The following is a 20556-nucleotide window of genomic DNA, read 5'->3' on the forward strand; positions in this document are numbered from 1 at the left end:
ATCTTTACAGCACTTGTGTAAATAGTGTAAAATAAGGTGGATGTACTGGAGCAGTCAGAACCTGAGAGAGGAATTCTGGCAGCTACGCTCGGGGTGAGTTGTGCTCTCAATGGGAAGTCATAAAGAGCTCCCACGAGGAAAATGGTCCCATAATTGAGACTTGAGAAAACAAGGACTTGGATGGACAGCTTCAAATCTTTTTTACTCAGATTCCACCTGGCAGTATTTTGTGGGCAGCAGCTCGACGCTCTGTTGCCAGGACAAAGCTGAGGATAAATCAGGTTATAAGGCTGCACTGGGAAAACCAGTGGTGTCTTTTGCTTTCCTTTCAGTGGGCTGTGGATCAGGGTAATTAGAGTTTCAGCTTTATAAATCTTTGTCACAGCATTTGTCACATGTCACGGCTGTGGCCCTGCTCCACCACGGGTCCTGTTGCCATAAGTGAGATGTAAACAGCCATCAGTGGTTCCTCTGAAACTGCAGGGCAGGCAGGAGCAAGTGCAAGGTTATCTCTCAAGGTGTAGCCATGATGAGGCACAATTGCTGTTTTTCCAGAAGCTTTGAAAATGGAATTAGTTAGCTTATGCATGAAAGTGCTTGTTGTTTCTTGGCAGTCAAGTGCTGTTTTGATTTTTAATGAAATTCACAGTATTTGCATTATGAGGTTATAATTATTTTAAAGTCCATGGGTCTAAGAATAAGCCTGAAGTCTTTTGGCTGATCCAAGGAAAAGTAACACTAGAAATCTGTGTTCACCTCTGACACGCTTAAAAACTTGAAAAAAATCTGTTATCACCTGTGAATTGTTGATTGTTAAAAATGTACAGAAACTGATACCAAAGTTGGAAAACTTGAATCCTTTCCCAGACTGCTGCTAGAAAGTTGGCTTTAGCTCTTTCCACAGCTCCTCTTGCATTCCTAGGAAGGAGCAGGGACCAGGACATTGCTTTCAGCACTGACCATTGGTGGCCAGAGCCAGCACAGCTGGGAATTCAGAGATTTTTTATGCACTCCCTCAAGTGTTGCTGTGCTGCCTCGAGCTCCATTCAGCTGCTACCAAGGAGTTGTTCTGTGATCCACCGACCTGCTGGGTTCAGGAATCACAGAGTTGTGAGATAGGCTCTGGAAGGAGCTGATTGAATTGCCATGTTTACTGCAGTTTCTCAACAACTTCCTTGCTTTGCTAGCAAATTTAAAAGGTTAAAAATGCAGATTTTTAAAATTATGTGCACCTGTGTTCTCAAGTCTCAGTGGGAAGTCACCTTCTTCAGCTTTTAAGTGCACAGACCCAATAATTTCCACCACCTTGATCCTGATCCCCCAGTTTAATTTTGTGTGCCTTTCAAGAGTTGAGGATAATTCTTGCTTGTAATGTTGCTTTCAATCTTCTTTCTCTCAGATCTGCCTAGGAATGAGTGAAATGAGTCAACAGTAGAGGTTTTTTTAAGCCTTCTTCAAGTTTTACACCAGCTCCCTGACAGAAAATGTTAGAATTCTTTTAGTTTGACAGAAATTAAGGCTGTGCCAAAAAGAGGAGTCTGCATAGATGGGAGTTGCAGAACAATTTCCCCTTTTTCTGGCTGTGAGGTCTCTATAAGGGCAAGTCCTTCTGGTGCAATATGAAGTTAATTCATTTACTTGTAACAATTTTAATTAACAAATACTTGAAGAAACTCCAGCAGTCTCTGTCTGTGGAGTTTTACTGCCTTTTGGATCCCTTGCCTTGCAAAAATTCCAATTGTGCAACCCTGGCAATCAGCAGGGAAACAAAACCCACCAGGTCCCAGCACAATCAATGGAAAATTTTGCAGCAAATATTGTATAACTCGGGTTTGGTTTGTTAGAGAGCAAGTGAGGGAGAAGATCAGCACAGGTCTGTGAGAAGTACTGTCAGGGTTAATGGGGATGGGAGCAAATGGAGAGAAACAAACCTGGAGAATCCCAGATTTCCTTAGAGAGAGAGGTGGAGCTGAGACCTGGAAAACCAGGAGGGAGAATCCCAGAAGTGTCACTCAGTGTCCCAGCCCTGGCTGAGCAGGAGGGAGGGGCTGGGTCCCTTGCCCAGGATGTTCAAGTCCTGCCCCAGCCATGTCCCACTGCAGTTTGCATCCCAGGGATGCTCTTTGTATCAACTTCCCACTTTTTAAACACTGCTATTGATGAGAAACAGAAGAAATACTTAATTAATTGATCTCTGTATACATTAAAGAGTCATTTTTTATCTGTTTAATTCAGCACAGGACTATAAATGTAGTGAAAAAATATACTACAAGGTACTTAGAGCATAAATTGACACTTTAGATCTTGGAGCTGTCCTATCTCAGTGCTATCACTTCCTTTCTGGGGAGTTTTGTAGTTTAATGTAATTTGACTGTCTCAGTTTCCCTTCTATGAAATGGTGATTAAATTCATTTCCCAGGTCATAGACAGACCCTGAGAATTAATCAGTGTTTGCATGGGACTCTGGTGATGGAGGCAATTCTGTTAAATGTGCAAAACCACATTTGCATACCTACAGACCCTACATCTTCTGATCTTATTGCACAGTTTAGAACCCAAATAGTTGCATATTGTCACTTTTTTATTACACCAGCATACTTTGAATTTTCTTTAGTAATGTACTCTGAATAATTAATCACTCAACGAATAATTATCCATTCCAAATAAAACAACTTGATTACTAAGCCTGATGAGGAAAATCCAGTCAGGAAAGAACCCTTTCAAAAACAACAACATTCTGCAGATATCCTTAATATTTAAAGAGTGAGCTATATTTAGTAATTCTTCTGAAGCAGGGGGAGAGGAACGGATGCTAATTTCCTGTGTCATCAGATTTGTGCATATGTGTCAGCAGCATTCCTAAATCACCACCCAGCACACAGTCACCATCCCACAGGCAGCAGGAACATCAGCATTTCCCTGGGTGCTTCCTCTTGTGGGCTCGTGCCTCCTTGTGCTCATTGATTATTTGATATTTGGGGGGTTTGGTGTTTGCTCTGCTCTGAGGCTCTGCAGGGAGCAGGGCACCTTTCTTAGCCAAGGAAGCAGCAAAGTTGTGGAATCAGTGTCATTTTCCAGATGGCACTCACTTAACCCACAGAGGCCAGCCCTTATCAGAGATGATTAGAGATGATGGAAAGAAATTCCCTGTCTGCAAAGGGCACTGGGGTGAGCCCGAGGTGCTGCTGATGGCACTGTGCAGCATGGCCAGGGACAATTTAGGTGATGGTCTCATCAGACAGCCTCTTTTTCCCTGTGATTTTTTTAAGGTATTTCTCTGCTGCCACTAGGAGAATGCAGAGATCTGAACCTTTAAGGGAGTCTGGCATTTAAAACCTTTAATGCACAGGTGCTGTGCTCTCTTCCAGCAAAATCCCATTCACTTCCCTGCTGCCACCCAGACAGGAAGTCATGTGTGTCTGTTTCGTTTTTTCCTTGTCAGTGGCAATTGTCACTAAAAAACCAGAGAATTAAATTAATCCAGGGGTGAAGCTGTTCCACAGTTCCTTGGGCTGCAGAATGGGCACCCTGAGCCTGGGAAGTGGAGCTGCTGTGTGGATTGTCCAGGTTTCTGTGAGGCTGACCCATGGATAATGCTGCAGGCACAAGCAGGTTGTTTGTAAACAATGAGGAAAATACATGTGGAGTGATGATTTGGTGTTTCTGCCTGCCTGACACTTGATGGCTTAATGCAGGAATCCACAATGGGGAAACTGTTCCGAAGCACCGGCTTCCATATGGCTGGGATTTTGTCAAAACATTTCAGCTCACTACACCCCTAACTGATTGTGAGCATGAACAGTTTTGATCAGCCTGTTTTTCAGAATGTAAAACAGTTTAAGAATTGTCTGTTTTTAACATCATAACAAAAAAGTTTCACTTCCCAGTTTAGAGCAACTTCTGCTTTAGAAATTGGCATTAATTTACGCTTCTGTGAACAACATTGAAACATGTTGGGAAGTCAAAATAAAATATCAAGGTTTAGACATCCAATCTCAATAATTTAGGAGACAAGACTTTCTCCTCCTGCCTGGCTCTCCAGAAGGAAACCCAAGCCCCACTGGTGGGCAGAGGAAGCTGAAGGGACACAGGCAGAGGTGCCTGAATGTTCTGCCCAGCACTTGGAGCTGGTGCTTTGCTTGCTGAGGCTCCTCTGCTCTCTCAGCATTTGCATCCTAAAGAAGTGGTGCAGGAGAGCTGCAGCACTGGTGCAGTCTAAGGAGCTGCTCTAGGGACACTGGAAATTTTCTGGCATAAACTTCTCCTGATGCTGGGCTCTGTGTCCTCTGCCTTTCCCAACACACCCAGGGACACGCTGGCTTTGGCTCCTGGTATTTTACCTATGCAGTTTTTGTCTGCCTCATGATTATCTCTTTATTAAAAGCACATCCCACATCTCTCTGCCTGAGTGATGTGAAAAGAGAGTGTAATATTCTAATATTTCTGTATTTTTGTGCTTTTTTATCCACCAGTAGTTTCAGACCTGCTATTTTCTGTTGGTAAATATCAGAAAGGTTTGCAGAGACTGTGCTGAATCTCACAATGTGTTTAGATGAGTGAACGTTCCAGTTTTTCCTGGGTCACACAGGGCAAGACTTTTTTATGAAACTGTTTCTTTTTTTGTGCCTGAAAGGGACATTACTATTAATGGTTTATAAGAGAAAGGCAGCAGTGTATTTAAGATATCTTGAAGACATTAGGTAACATTAAAGAGCCATGTGAAGGTTCAAGTATGCCCAGAAGAAAAGAGAACAGCAAGTAGCTGGTGTAGATACCTGCACACAGCTTTTTGCAAGCCTTTGAACTGTTTTAGATATAAAAGACACCCCTTTTTCAAAGGCCACTGGGCTTTCTGCTGCTCTAATTCTCTCTGAATGTCTGTAAGTAACAGAATTCACACTAGAAAAGGTAAGATTTTTCCTAGATTCAGTTGCTGGGGCAGAACATCCTTTAAGCTGATATTGTTCAGTTGAAGAGCAGGGCACAGGTGACCCAGTGAGAGGACAAGGGGGAGGGGTTTTAAACTAAAAGAGGAGAGATTTTGTTTAGATGGTAGGAAGGAATTCTGCCCTGAGAGGGTGGGCAGGCCCTGGCACAGGTGCCCAGAGCAGCTGGGGCTGCCCCTGGATCCCTGCAGTGTCCAAAGCCAGGCTGGGCAGGGCTTGGAACACCCTGGGATAGTGGAGGGTGTCCCTGCCCATGGCAGGGGTGGAACAAGTTCTTTACAAGTTCTTTAAGGTCCCTTCCCACCCAAAGCATTCGAGATTCTATGATTAGTCATTAGGAGGGAATTGTAGCAAAGAGAATAAGTGTTTTTTTTACTCTCCAACTACACTATTGGAAATAAAAGCAAATCCCACAATCCATAGTGTTTACTTTGTGTTTCAATATCAACACAATAAAATAAATTGCTTATTGACCATCTTAAAAATGACTGATGAGTCAGGGCTGCAAGTTGTGTTATGCATGAAGGATGTGCTTATCCATCCCCCTGAAGGAGAAACTTTATGGTACAATTTGCAGCTGCTGAGGTGGATCCAGCATTTCTTCCTTATCCATGTCTTGATTTTCCCCAGTGCTCAGCCAATCCTGCTCAGCAAATCCAGCTCTCAATTCTGCTCCCTCTGCTCAGCAGCTGCAAGAGAAGGGACACATCCCTGCATGGGAAGGACAGGGAGAGGGAACATCCTCTACCCCTTGCTGTAGTGACAAGAAGCTTTTCTCCTTTAAGCACTGCTTTAGCTGCAAATAAAGAGATATTGCCTATCTGGCAAAACATCAGCAGGGTGACCTTCGCCAAGGCTGGGTTTGTGCTCTGTGAAAAACAAGGAGCTGAGCACATCCCCAGAGCTTGGCTGGGCAGGGCTGCTCCTGCTGGATCCCCTGCAGTCACACAGGCTGGAAAGGTGACACCAGGGCTTGGATCAGGTTGCTTTCCACATGCAGGATTCCCAGGTGAAGCATGAAGTTGTCCTGGAGGAGGATGTGGCTGAAGGGCAGCCAGCCTGGGCAGCCTCCTGCAGCTCCCAGTGTCCCTGTGGGTCTGCTCCAAACTGCATCGAGGTCAGCTGGAATTACTGAACCCAGGGGGGGTTTGCTTCTGCTCCCACAACTGCCTTGGTTGTTTATTTAGATTATTTAGAGTAGGAAGGAGCCCATATGGATATTGCACGTGGCTCTTAGGCACCAGGCACCGCTGCTGTGTCAGCAGCTCCAAATCTGCAGGGTCAGAGCCTCTCTGAGCAGCTCTGGTGCCACCACCCCTGAGCCCCTCCAACACTAACTTCTTGAAGGCTGCATCTCCTCCCTAACCCTGTCCTGCAGTGTTTTAGGCATATCCAGTGTATTTCTACCCCTTCTTGCAGGCAAAACTGATTTTACTTCTGTGCAGAGGCATTACCAGAAAATTTCATTACCCAGTCAATGAAAACATCTAAAGTCCATTACAGATGTTGAGAGAGAATGTTTTACCCAGTTGGAAGACTGAATTTGGAAGTAAGTTACTTGCAGATATTATTATTACAAGCCTGTCCTAGACAATAATAATGAAGTATTGATGGAAGTTTTGCCAGAGCAAAGACTGCTGGGTTTCGTACAGAGGAAAGATAGTATCTTCATTTAGTTTTATTAGACTCTTGATACTCTGCCCATGTATTTTTTAATTCACCACAGTAAAATTCTAATTAAAGAACAGACTTTGCCTCCCATTAATATGACACTAAAAAAAAAAAACCACAACATTTTAAAGAATGCAGCATCTTCTCCACAAAAATTATAATGAGAAGACAAGCTGCCAGTGTTGTATAGAATGTTGTCGCTCCCTTATGAAGCGTTTCATGATTTTAAACTCCTTGTAAGATCCAGAGTGTCAGTAGAGTTAAAGGCTCATTAAACAGAGCAGTAATTTCTACAAAAAGAAATAGGAAATATTCTCAGGTTTTTTTAATGTTCTAATTTTCACTTCTTTTGAAGCGTCTGTCAAAATAACTCTTAGTAGAAATTCTGTAAGCGCCACACTTCAATATCTGTCAGGAGTAGAAGTTGTTTCTTCCTTTTTACTGGTTCCAAAATATATTGAGTTCATTACAGGATTTGATGAGGCTGACGTCCAAATACTTGACTTTTCTTTGCCTTGGAGTGATTTTGTTTTCATTTATCCAAAAGACAAACCTCAGGTAACCGTCATAAGCATTCTACAGAATACCAGAGGAATGTTCTTTAAACAAGAATTACTTTGGAAAGCAAATGTTTCCTCAGAGGATACTAAATAAACTGCAGGGCCTCTAAAGTGCTGAGCCTGAGTTAGGTACCACATGTTAGAGAGTCAGTGACTAATGAGATCATCATCCAAGATTAAATCAGGGCCAAAATCAGCCACATGTTCTGTATCTGATTCAGAGAAGGAACTTCAGGGAGAATCAGCAAAATCTTTTTTGAAGGATGAAAATCTGTTCTCCTGTCCTTAAGAAAGGGAAAAAAAAAAAACCCTAAACACAAAATGAGGTTGATTTCTTCCTGTGAGTAATAATTTATTCATTTTGGGAAAAATCAGCTGATGTTTCCTTCCCAACTTTCCATTTCTACCTGATGAAGACTGATCCATAAACTGGGAGGATGAGGGTGATTGCAAGTCCTGCCAGCCTCAGATTAACCTCAGGGGTTTTCCTTTTGGGTGGATACACAAATGCATATTTACATATGCAAAATACATTCTCTGGGCAGTCTTAGAGTGGTAAACACTGAGACTGGCATTTTCTTCATTATAATTGTGTGAGCTGTGACTGAAAGTCTGGCTTTGGAGATAAAAGGAATCCAGGATTGGGAACCTTAAGGCTGCAAAGCTACAAGCTCAGAAGTCAGCAAGTGCCAGGGTACCCTGTGCTCACATAATTAAAGAAAATATCATAATTCATAGGCTCAAGTACTGAATTACTGCTATCCTTCCAACCTTTAATCTGACATTTTATTTTTGTGACGCCAGCTCCATAAGTCAATGTCTTATTTACATGGGATGCTCCCTGTTTGCTTTGGGGAGCCAAATGAAAGCCAATGAAGAATAAGAAAAATCTCTTTAAGAGTGTCATCAGGCCGATGTTCAGGTGGTTCATCACAGGGACAGAGCAAACCCTGACACGTGGGTGATGGACTGAGAGCCCAGGGCTGGCCCCTCCCTGTGGGCCACTTACTGCACAGAGATTAAACAGCCAGTGGCCCGTGCCTGCTCCCAGGAAAAACTGTAAGAGGAGTCCTGCTAAGGCCCTGAAGTCTTTAATTTCAGATTGCTTTTCATACGGTTGGAATCTTCCAGGAAGGCAGGTAATGAGTTATCCAGGGGTGGCACTGAGTAGCTGCAAATTGCAGTTTTTATGGGTTGGTTGAGTACCCGGTGAATTTTCACTGGGGACAGCTGAGCACACCCCTGGGGCTGGGAGAGTGGAAGGTGTCCCAGCTGGTGAAATGATGGAATTGCATTGTCGGTCTCTAAGCATTTGGATGAACATTTTTGAAGGGCACTTTTATAAATGTGGGTTATTTTGAGTGTTATTAACGTGTGTTAGACTTTCCAAGGAGATCAGTCTTTTGAGACAGAGGTTTTTTGGGTTGGAATCAAGCAGATCAGCAAGTGATGTGTCAGTGACCTGGCTCATGCCTTTTGCAGTGTGTTGGTGTCACTTGAGGGGCTCAGCTCTGCTCAGAGCCAACACAGAGTGCTGGGAAGTGTCATTGTAGGGGAATTCCCTCTTCACGGACCTTGTTCCAAACCTATTGCTTGGCTTCTGTTTGCAAAGGTGTTGAACTGTCCCAAAAGGAGTCATGTTTGTGCAGGGAGCAGACCCAGCTCAACACAGGGCTGTAATTCTGCTGAATAAAGTGCAGGGAATAAAAACCTAACTGATTCTTTTAAATTATCCTTCATTATGTTCAGGTATATGTTTTACCTTTTGGTGTTTCTTTGCCTGCTTTGCATTGGCTGGGTCAACCATCTGATTCCATAACTGAATTAGACAAAAAAAACCCCACCCAGAGCTAAATCCACATTTCACCTCAATTTGTATGCATAGAATCATTTTGCAACACTACAGTTACATTAAGAGGAGAACCTAGTTCTAATTTCGAAGTAAATTCTAAAATAATCTCTCTTAAGCCATGTCCTCCTAGATTTAATAAGTTAATTTTATTTCCTGTTTGCATTTTTAAGGGTTAGTATCTCATTTAAACATTACAAACTGAATTTGGAAATACTCCAGAATATCGATTATTGAATATGAGCGTGTTCTGTGCTTTAGCAAATTTGTAGAAAGCTGCTTTAAAGTGTGGATTAACTGAAGTTCCCCATCAGCCCAATATGGTCCCGAGTCCTTGGGCCAAGGAAGTCAGACAGTGGGATTTTCAGCTGTGCCTTGTGCAGGATGTTTGTGAACATCCCACTGGCTTTGCAGACCTGCAATACAGAGCTGGCCCTGGCTATAAAAGAGCCACAGGGAGGCTGATGCTGAGAGCAGAATAAACTCAGACCTTGAGACCACAGGTAGTGGTGCTGCTGTGATGGAAGATTCTGTTTTCATGTTAATGGTGTGTGTGCAGTGATGGAAAAGCTCTGGAACTGCACTTTTGACTCTCTCTCGTTGGGGTAAGTCACTCCATAAATGTCACCCCTTCCTTGGGAGTCCTTTTATTCATCTGTTACCTTTTCAAACTCCTGTGTTTGCTTCATTGTGCCTGACTTGTGCTGCTGCACTGGTGCTGGGTGTCCCTGTTGACCCAGAGCACAGCAATTCCCTCCTCATCCCTACAGGGAAAAGCAGCCCTGGGGGGCACAGCAGCACTTCCCCTGTGTCCTCAATGTGTATTTACCAGGACACAGCTGCCAACAGGATGCCATGCATAGCTGCTGCAGGAACATTTCTTCACTGCAGGAGTGGTTATGCACTGGAACAGGCTCCCCAGGGAAGTGGTGGAGTCACCATCCCTGGAAGGGCTCAGAAACAAGGAGATGAGGCACTTCATGATATGGTTTAGTAGGCATGGGGTTGTTCAGTTGAAAGTTGGACTTGGTGATCTTGGAGGTCTTTTCCTACCTTAAGGATTCTAGGATTTGATGATTCTATTTGCAGAGCCTGCAGGAATTAGCCCTCACTTCAGGAAGGAATTGAGGTTTCAGTGTGGGAGTGGCAATAGGAGGAAAACCCTTGGTGCTGCTCTGAGCAGTCTCCTGTGAGGAGAGAATCCCTCTCCTGTCACAGCACCCTGTGCACACCAATGTAGTTGTGCTTGGGCACCAGCTTCATCCCTCACAGAGCCACATTCATTTTTACTGGTGACAGCTCATCTCCAGCCACATTTCCAAAGGTGAAAAAGTGAGGAAGTTAGCACATTTGCCAGGGAATGTGGCACGTACCTGAAATATGGCAGTTCCCTTCAATGTAGCATCTCCCAGGAGAACAGGGGCCGTTTCAGCCTCATCCCTCACGGTATTGACATCCCCACATGCAGCTAAGGGGACCATTTGTACCTCCCTGACATCACCTCTCTCAGGTTGCTTTCCTTATTGATGGTCTGGTTAAAGTCTCTGTATCATTTTGACATTTTTAATGGCATCTGCATTTACAGCAGAGCGCTCGTGTGAGCTTTAATCAGCTCTCTGTTCACATGTTGTTGCTGTTATTATTTATCTCTATTACAGTAACTCACTGAGGCAATCAACAAAAGCAGGATCAGACTGTGCTAGGCTGGGGATGGGGTTTAAAATGGTCTCTCCTTGTTCATGGGAAACCTTGCTGATGATCCCAAAGTGCAGCAGGATTCCATGGCTCTGCATCTGCTCTGCTCTCTGTCCCAGAACCTGGAGTCACTGTCACACACCAGCCAGGATTTGCTACACTCATGTGTAGAGAAAAAATACCTTTTGATTGCTGAAGTCTTTTGTTTCTTCTATTTTATAATTCTCTACCAGGAGCCACTGGATCCCAGTCCTGTAGCCAGTTACACACTCAATTACTCTCACACCTGAGCGAGCCTGCTGAGCTCGGTGGAGTTAATTGTATGAATAAGTACTTGGATTTCAGCTTATCATCCCTGTATCTACCTGTAGATGTACCTTGCTAAAGGTACAGAAGTGCCCACAGTGCAGATCTCAGAGTTATCATTATATCATTATATAAATATCACACCATGTTCCAGTGAAATGACTCCACAATCATTGGAGTCATTGGAGTCACTGCAATGTGGGACTTAAAAGAAAAGGGAACAAAAAGCAACAACAACTGATAAACCTTGAGCAGCAAAGATCTTATTTTCATGTGAGGTTGCTGCAGTGTAAAAAATCAGGTGAGGATGAAATTTCATTAACCAAATTTTACACTGACATATTGCTAACGAATTTCACTCAATTCCCTTTGCTGAGATTGTGGGGTAAAATTTGCTACAGGGAGGAAGCAAACGTGACCAAATACTGCTCGTAAATAAGTGTTCAAACAGGAGGGACTTACAGAAAAGGAGCTGTGTTTGAAGAGGCACTGTACAGTTGAAACAAGATGCTTGAACTAATGATGGGAAATAGTTTTCCCTTCCTACAAATGGTTTTCTTTTTCCTTCACTTCCTTTCAAAGTGAAAAACACAAACCCAGCAGACAAATCAGATGCTTGGAGCACCCACCTGAGACATGAAAGAGCAAGGATAGAATAATATCTTGTAATGAGTGTTACTTATTCATATTAGGGGAATTAATTGCAACTGGAGCTGTATCAGCTCAGAAGAAGCCACAGTCTGCAGTTTGGGCTCTGATGTGAGGTATGGGAAGGCAGGAATCAATCCCCAGAGCACACAGGGTGCAGTTTGATCCCTGAACTCCACTTTCCTGTGCTGAGAGACATCAGCTGTTCTTGTGTGGTTCAGGTTTGTGTCCTTTGTGGAGGTGCAGAACTGCATCCCTTGATGTTCAAGTTGTGCAGAAAACAAATCAGTGTTTCTGGAATGGAAATTGCTGGGGAACTCCAGCAGCTTTGCTCCCTGCCCCAGAAGGCTCACACAGCCTTAGCAAGTGTCTATGTGAAATAAAGATAGATCATCTCTTCCCACAGATTCTCAGTAATAATTTAAGTCTTATAAAGAGTAAGATTTTGTTTGCTTGGCTCCCAGTGGTGATAGAGAGGAGCTATCATCCCTGTTTACAGCTGGGGGGAAGTGAGGCAAAGCAATAAAGGATTTGGGATGAGGCATGAGTGGGATCGTGCACAGGGGGACACGGTGTGCTCTGCTCCCTGCAGGACATGCAACCTCTGCACCCGCATCCCCTAACACCCTGCAGATCTTTTGGAGACCTTGGAATTGTCTTCTGGGGGTTTACTTCTTCTTTTAACACTTGCTCACGAAACACAAATTTGTAAACTGGTAATCAGCAGTGCAAATTAACTAAGAGCTGTCTTCTTTTTCTGCTGCATATCCTCACATTGACCAATGAGTACCCTCCTTCCCAAAATGAGAGATAATAAATAAAAATATTGCCAAAATTACTGGATAGAAGCTGTTTTCCAGTGTGGGTTTATAGCCAAATACTGTAGAAGGAGAGGGCTACGTAATTTCTAGGACAAAAGCACCAGGCTTAAGTGAGCTTTGCATTTACCTCGCTAATCCTGGAAACAGATCCAGGGCTGAGAAGCAGCCTGTGTCACCTGGGATTAGTTTCCATGTTTGCAAACAAAAGAGTTTGTGAAGACAGCCCTGTTGCTGGGTTTCCACTCTCCTCTCCTGCCTGGCAGTGGGATTTACACCACTGGCAGGAGGGTTGGTGGTGAAATTGAAACCAGCTCTGAGCACAGCCAGCTGTGCCTGGAAAGCCATCAGTAGCTGTGTCCTTCCCAGTAGCCTGTTCTGAACAGGAGGAGGATTTTCTTCATCCTTGCCACAGCTATGGTGAAAGGCTGCTAAGTGGAGGGTAGGGCTGCTGAAGAAATCCTTGTTTTCCTGCAGACTTTTTGCTAAGGAAACCTGGACCTCAGGTGCTGCTTGAGCTCTGTTCAGTGCATACAGCTCAAAGAGGTGTTGTACAGGTGCTGTTTCAAGAGCAAATCAGGAAAAACTGTTCCTGTAGGGCTGACTTCCCTCTCCCATCCTCCACATGCTCTTCCAAAGAGAAGGGATCAGGCAGGATTGTCACAAGGGTTTTTCCCTGTGCCTTACTGCATTCCATAGGGAACCTCCTCCATGTCAGTGGCCAGAGGGTTTGGGGTCCTTCTGTGTTGCTGTTATTAGCACAGGAATTACCTGATACATTCACTCCATACCTTCATCCCTGAGCCTGGGCAGCCTCAGGATGTCCTGTCTCCAGTGTTATTTTATTTCCTCCCATCTACTTAGTCCAGACAACAAAGGTAAATAAATAAATAAATAATTCAGAAAACAACACCAAGGAGAAAGCTTTCTTTAGATTATCTTATATGTTATCTTATGGGAACATAACACAGAAACAATATTTGATGACATTATTAAATCGACAGGATTTGCTTGGCAGCACCACCTGTAAGTGCACTGCAGGCAGGATGTGACCCTCTGCATCTAATTCCACTATAAATTCATTCCTTCCAGCAATCTAAGAGCACTAAGAAACAGGATATTAAAAGATTTCAGGCCTGATCCAATAAGGTGTTAAACAAGTCCTCAACTTTAGGTATAACAGTGGTGCCATTGTGTCCTTGCACCCTAAAGCTGGCTCTGGGGGGAAGATGCTGAACCTGGCTCTGGGTGGGGATGCTGAACCTGGCTCTGGGGTGGGATGCTGAACCTGGCTCTGGGGTGGGGATGCTGAACCTGGCTCTGGGGTGGGGATGCTAAATCTGGGTCTGGGGTGGGGATGCTGAACCTGGCTCTGGGTGGGGATGCTGAACCTGGCTCTGGGGTGGGGATGCTGAACCTGGCTCTGGGTGGGGATGCTGAACCTGGCTCTGGGGTGGGGATGCTGAACCTGGCTCTGGGGTGGGGATGCTGAACCTGGCTCTGGGGTGGGATGCTGAAGCTGGGGCGGGGGGCAGATGCTGAAGCTGGGGCGGGGGCGGGCAGATGTTAAAGCCGGGTCAAGGGGGCAATTTGGGAGCGAGGGTTCCTTTGCAAGGCTCTGGCCGAGGTGCACACGGGGCTGTGGGGTGAGGCAGCCCCGTGTGCCCCGTGGGTAACTCCGTGTGCGTTCGCAGGCTGTGACAGCGAGCACTGGGGGCCCCACTGCAGCAACCGCTGCCAGTGCCAGAACGAAGCGCTCTGCAACCCCATCACGGGCGCCTGCGTGTGCGCCGACGGCTTCCGCGGCTGGCGCTGCGAGGAGCTCTGCGAGCCGGGCACCTACGGCAAGGGCTGCCACTTCCAGTGCCAGTGCCACCACGGCGCCACCTGCGACCACCAGACTGGAGAGTGCCACTGCGCGCCCGGCTACACCGGCGTGTTGTAAGTGCGGCAGGAGCGCGCCGGGACTGCCTTGAACTGGCGTGGGTCAGACGCGTTTAACGCGAGGAGGAGTTGGCTGAGTTTACACCCTGTTATACACTGGCCTTTGGAGAAACCGGGGAACGGGATTTCAGAGAACCTCTGTTCTTGCTGCTGGTTATACCTGTGTCCCTGAAGGCAGCCTTCAAAGAGACCTGGAGAGGGACTTAGGACAAGGGTGTGTAGTGATAGAACAAAGGGTGGTGGCCTTAAACAGGGATAAATGGGATATTGGAAAGGAATTGTTCCCTGTGAGGGTGGGGAGGTTCTGGCACAGGGTGCCCAGAGAAGCTGTGGCTGCCCTGGAAGTGTCCAAGGCCAGGTTGGAGGGGGCTTGGAGCATTCTGGGATAGTGGAAGTTGTCCTACCCATGGCAGGGAGTTGGATCTGGCTTCAATGTCTCCTCCAACCCAAACCATCCTGGAGTTCTATGATTCCATGCTATTAAAATAAAATATAGTGCTAAAATAAGCTTAAAAATAATTTATATGTTCCAACTTGTGCAACAACTCTACCTGTTCCTAATTCCAGAATGTGAATACAATCCAAATTACAGTGGAGTTTTGATAAGCAGTTGGACTCTCTCCTCATTAGCAGTCCAGTGCAGCATCAAATGGGACTTTTCCATCCCCAATTTATTTGACTTTCAATCTAACTGAGAAAGCATTGCTGTTAACTATATCAGCTTAGTATCTAGGGGGTAAATTTTAAGCACAGAGAGCAAGGATTTAGCGGTGTGACTCCTATTAACTTTAACGAGAATCATGTAGCTAAATCCCCATCCGCCACACGGAAAGTTTACCAGTAGGATTCACAAAATCTGCATATTAATTTTAGGACAGCAAGCAATAGTTTCTTGTTTAAAATTGCCCACAGTGTAACATCAGTTCTCATTAGAGATCTTTCAGTAGCTTCAGAAGTAATTATGTTTTTCAGAATTATTTAAGGGGAAAAGAGAATTTAGTCACTGAATTTGGTGGGAGATCTATTGTAGGTGAGTTAATACTTTTGCAGTCTATTATTATTTGTTGACCTGCATGAAGGGAAAGGTAAAAAATAAGGGCAGAGTTAACCCTCATAAATAAGTGATAGGCCTTGTGAATATTTTATTTAGTACCTGGTTTCCTCCTAGACTTGTGACCTCAGTCGTGGAAGCACTCACTGCTAAGGACTCCACTTACTCTTGGGGTGCTCCCCTTGACATCAGGGGTCAGTTCCCAGCAGGGCCAGCCCCTGATGTTGTAGGGACATTCTCATCAGAGGACAGCCAGCTGGGGGACAACATCCTGTCGTTTCAGAACCTCGGTGCTGAAAGCTCTGATGTGCAGATGTAGGAGACCCTGGGTTTTGCAGGGATTACACCCAAAATTGCCCCCCACAAGTACTGAGAGAGACTCAGTGAACTTAAATAGCCTTTAAATGATGTTGAGTCCTTGCCAGTCCATTATACACTGCAAATGTTAACACTCAGTAGTGACTGGAGGAATTTCAAGCATTTTAATCCCGTCCTTTTATTCTGTTTGCAGCTTCTTTTATTGCCATGTCATATAATTCATATTGAAGGCTTCATCCTGCAACTCGTATTTTCCTGGGCTATTTTAATGGTTATGGGTTGTCCTGTGGAGATGGGTGGGATTTGGTACATGCAGAAAGGTTACACACATGCATCAGCCTTACAGGGCTGGATCCATGGCACATAAACAACCCCAGCAGAAATAAAAGGACTCTCAGCTAATTGGCAGTGCCAGCTGAGCCTTACTGAGGGTTCATCATTTGCATGAGCACTCCCATGATGAGCTGTGTTTGTGTTTTGCTCATTTGCTGTCCCCTGCGAGCTCTGCAAGCTGATCTCTGTTTTCTGTTCTCTCCCCAAAGCTGCGAGGAGCGGTGTCCCCCCGGCAGCCACGGCGCGCAGTGCGAGCTGCGCTGCCCCTGCCAGAACGGGGGCGTTTGTCACCACATCACTGGGGAGTGCTCCTGTCCTGCTGGATGGATGGTGGGTACTGCTGCTCCTCACCCAGGGGCTAGAGCTGCGTGTTCACTGTTCACTGGCTCAGCTGATGTGTGCCAGCCAGGCTCTAACAACTCCCAAACTGGAACCACATTTGCTGGGTGTGCACAGCACCTGCACAGACAGGCCACCACTTTGGGACCTGCCACCTTCCCTGGAAGTGTCCAGAAACATGTGGGTGTGGCACCTGGGGACAGGGGTTAGTGATGGCCTTGGCAGTGCAGGGGGAATGTTTGGACTTGATCATCTTGGGGGGCTTTTCCTGCCTTGGTGGTTCTGGGATTCTCTGACTGGTAGGTGCCATCACAGAGTTTAAAAACAACAGCATGCCACAAGACAAGAGGGTTGTCTGTGAGTTCCAGTTCCTTGGAATATTCCCTGCAGCCTTGTACACAGTACCCTGACACAGGACAGAAAGCTCAAAGCCCAGCTCAGCACTGTCAGAGGCACAGTGTCCTGTTCCCCTTCAGGGGAGAGGGGGAAGCCAGGGGGAATCCAAGGCTCAGGCAGGCAGCAGAGCTGAGCCCAGGGCACAGTTCAGTGTCCTGTCCTTGCCCAGGCACCACTGCCATTGATTGCCAGAGATTTGCTTGTGTCAGGGCTTGCACTGCAGAGAGACAGCTGCCCTAACCTTTAATCCTCTGTGTCAGGAAAGCAATGCCAAGCATTTTCAAAGTCCTCAACTTTATCAATAATGTAATAATGAACTCTCTTGGGGCATGCCAAGTCTCACAGGCCTTCATCCCATTTAGCTGTACTAAACTTCCTGGCATTTTTCCTGTATCTGACAATTAGTCTCTTGGCAAATTTGCTGGATTTTAAAGCATGCAAGTACTCTGAATTTTTTATTTTTACATGGAAAGCCCTGCAGATCATCCCACAACTGTGAATTCTGATGGGGACTCTCTACCTGTTCAAACATACAAAAGCTGAGAGAGGTTTATATCCTTTCCATTTATACATCAACTGCTTTGAGTTCAAAAGCACCAGCTATGAGATGCTGCAGTACATCAGCAACAATGTTCTGTAGGACAACATTGCTGCCCTTAATTTTTGGTGGAAAATATCTCTAATTAGAGAGCTGGAATCTCTCTAACACCACCCATCATGGCAAGGGTGGTGATGAGGTTATTCCATTTCAAATCACAAAGGCAAAACTTGTCAGAAGTATGAATATGGCCCCTTGCCCTCACCTGGCAACCAGTGGTGGCAAAGGAAAGATTCTTTCCTTGAGTGCTGGAGCATTAGGAAAACAATTCACATATTTCTGAGGGCCTATCAGTCCATTCTGGCACTACCCCCCTAAGAAATGATCAATGAAGTGATTCACATAAAAATATTACTTTTTTCATCTCTTCTCCTGCATGCCAAGATTTCTCAGGATCTAAGGTGTTTTGCTGTATTCTTCCTTACTTGTATTTTATCAGGAGCTTTCTCCTCTTTTTCAAAGTTAAAACATCACTAAACAAATAAGAATAGCAGAATAGAACAGGAATTTTTAGATGTCTTTTAGGATGCAGCACAGACCCTAAGAAGAACCAGAGCACTGCACAGCAGCTGTGGTTGTATTCTGGCCCAGTCCTGCCCAATTCCTTACAGCATGGAGTTCTTTTATGCATTTTTAGGAGCCCAGAGAGACTTTTCTGAAAACTGTGTTGGCTGCTCTGTCCCTGGAGGAACCCTAGAGTTAACAATTGATGTTTGAAACAAGCATAACTGAAAATGGAAGAGAAAGATCAAGTATTCTGCAGAATGAAACTGAAATTATAAGTAAAAGCACTCAGCTTGTAAATGTTGAGATTTTAAGTATAAAGGGTCTCTCCAGGGTTTTAATGAAAAGCTGTAATTCAGTGTGCAGAGAGGATAACAAGTGTGTTTTCATGCTATATTTTTAACTCTTGGTGGTTGGAAGGGTTTGGGAAGTGAGACATGAGGGGGCTGTAAAGGAGCAGGCGAGATGGGATTGCTAGACAGCATTCATTTTATTTCACACCACGGGTTTCTGTGACACCAGGAATTTTACTTGCTGATTTTGAGGCTTGAGACTGCACACATATATATTGAATATACCATCATTTTGGAAGGAGAGAATTCTCCCTAGATTTATACAAGTGCAAATCCACTTGGACTTTATTGCTGCTGGATGAACTGCAACTTTTATCCTTTCCTAGGCTGGCTTATTAACAGGAGCTCAGCTCCCTTGGGGTTTGGTGGGATGGGGAAGGGAAGGCATTGACTTTAAAAGGAAGAAGTTCTGGGGTTCTGAGGTTCTTCCTTGGATCTGCCATCTTCAAAGCCTGGTTCTTTTATGACCTGTAATTTCTTTCCTCCCACCAGTGCTGAATCTCCCAGCAGCAGGAGTTCCTTGGATGGTGTCCTGTGGGACTTTACTGCCCCATGGGTTCCTCACCAGGAGATGGTGGCCAACAGCCTCTGTTGTTGAACAGGCAACAGAACGTGGCTCCCAGCATCCCACCACGTTGGGCTTTTTCCACTTCTGTGCCTTTGTGGCTGTGGAGTTTAGTGGGTGGCTGCTTTAGGGCCTCATTAACAATTTACAGGTTTAATTCTATACATCTTTCTCATTTGCAATATTAAATTCTCCAAGTGCTCTCAGGAAGTGGGGAGAGAAGTTAATTTAGCATTTACAACGCTTCTCAGAAGCCCTTTTGAAGGACTAGATCTCTGTGCTCAGGAAAGCAGCAATATTTCCTGATGTGACAGAACATTTGTCACTGGCAACTCCCCCTGTTTGGCCCCAGACCCCCTTCCCAAGGCATGGTGGGGCTGTGGAAATACAGCACATTCTGCTCATCACTTCTCTCCTATTGATTCTGGCCATTGTGCAGCAACATTTGTATTTTTGTCTATTTTTCTTTCTGTTGTGGATTTTAAATGTGGGGGTGTCTGTGAAAATGGAGAAGGAAAAAAATCTTTTCTGTCCTACAAAATACAGGAAACAATGTCAAAAGCAGAAGCTGATGAGATCAGGGCCTTAAAAAAGGTGCTGATGGGGTGAACTTTGCTGATTAGATGTATAAGCAGCAGGAAATGTTGGTCTGACATTTGATCCTCTAGAGAGGGATGTTTTGAATTCCCTTAGTACATATTAATGCAGAAAGTACAGCTAAAGATTCTCTTGGCTCCAGGGGGATGCATCCCAGAGTATTGCTTTCTCATCATTTGTTGATAGAAATCCTGTTCCTTTTGAGACATGAAGGGAGAAAGTATTTATTATCAAGATAAATGGACACTTAGGTTTTCAGATATATAGTGTTGTGTATTACTCAAGTCCAGAGACACCAGTTTTTAACTCTGTAATCTGAAAGTTCTTGAACTGAGGCCAACCTGTCTGTTTTACAGCCAAGGAGCCACATAGCCCTGGTTGGGAAAGGCTCAAAGTATCTGTTTTATGGTGACATTGAAGAGCAGCCTCTTCACTTTGGGGCTGTTGATGCAGCTAAACTTCCCAAGCCCCAGGGAGTGAAAGCAGCCCTTATATTGCTGGTTTTTACTTTGAATAAGTTGTGCCTGATAACGTGCTTTGTTCAAAACCCAGAGGCCCCAGGGCTTGCTTAGGGAAACAGAGAAATTAAACCCAAATAATCCTGTGGCCAGACACTGTTTCTGTCTCACGCTGGGCACTGTGGTGGCACTGGCAGCAGCACCACTTGCTGCAGATGCCAAACATTTTCCATTATAGGACCACAACTTCAGATCCCAGCACTGCCAGACTTGTTTTGGCTGAAGTTCCTCAGTTGGATGCCAGCCTCAGGCTTTATATTTGCTCACAGGGAGAAAAACATTCATACAACTTCTAAGAAAGTCTGGGGAAATCCTTGTAAGGCCTTGATACTTGGCAGAGACATTATGGGATACCTGGGGGGAAACCACCTGAGACTGGCAGGTAAATTTTCCAAAGACATGGCCCCACACAAGGGTGAGCATTCGCTGCCCTGGGGCTGAGCAGCTGGAGCAGGGATTACCTGGGAGCTGCTTTGCTTGTGAGCAGTGCCAGGGGCACAGCAGGGACAGTCTGGCTTTGCTGCACTCCCAGGGCTGGGTGAGCAGG

At 45.1% G+C, this 20556-nt stretch overlaps 1 protein-coding gene across 7 annotated transcripts in view; it reads left to right on the top strand.

The window, feature by feature from the left end:
- The window catches only part of MEGF11 (multiple EGF like domains 11), a 254466-nt gene that overhangs the window by 145545 nt on the left and 88365 nt on the right, over window positions 1–20556 (top strand). For all 7 annotated transcript variants that reach the window (XM_077185613.1, XM_077185612.1, XM_077185615.1 and 4 more), the window contains 2 exons: window positions 14188–14434; window positions 16349–16469. In XM_077185613.1, coding sequence (XP_077041728.1) covers window positions 14188–14434; window positions 16349–16469 — 368 coding nt within the window. The remainder of the gene's footprint in view (window positions 1–14187; window positions 14435–16348; window positions 16470–20556) is intronic.

This window comes from Agelaius phoeniceus, chromosome 13 (assembly GCF_051311805.1).
Source record: "Agelaius phoeniceus isolate bAgePho1 chromosome 13, bAgePho1.hap1, whole genome shotgun sequence".
Classification (NCBI taxonomy): Eukaryota; Metazoa; Chordata; class Aves; order Passeriformes; family Icteridae; genus Agelaius; species Agelaius phoeniceus.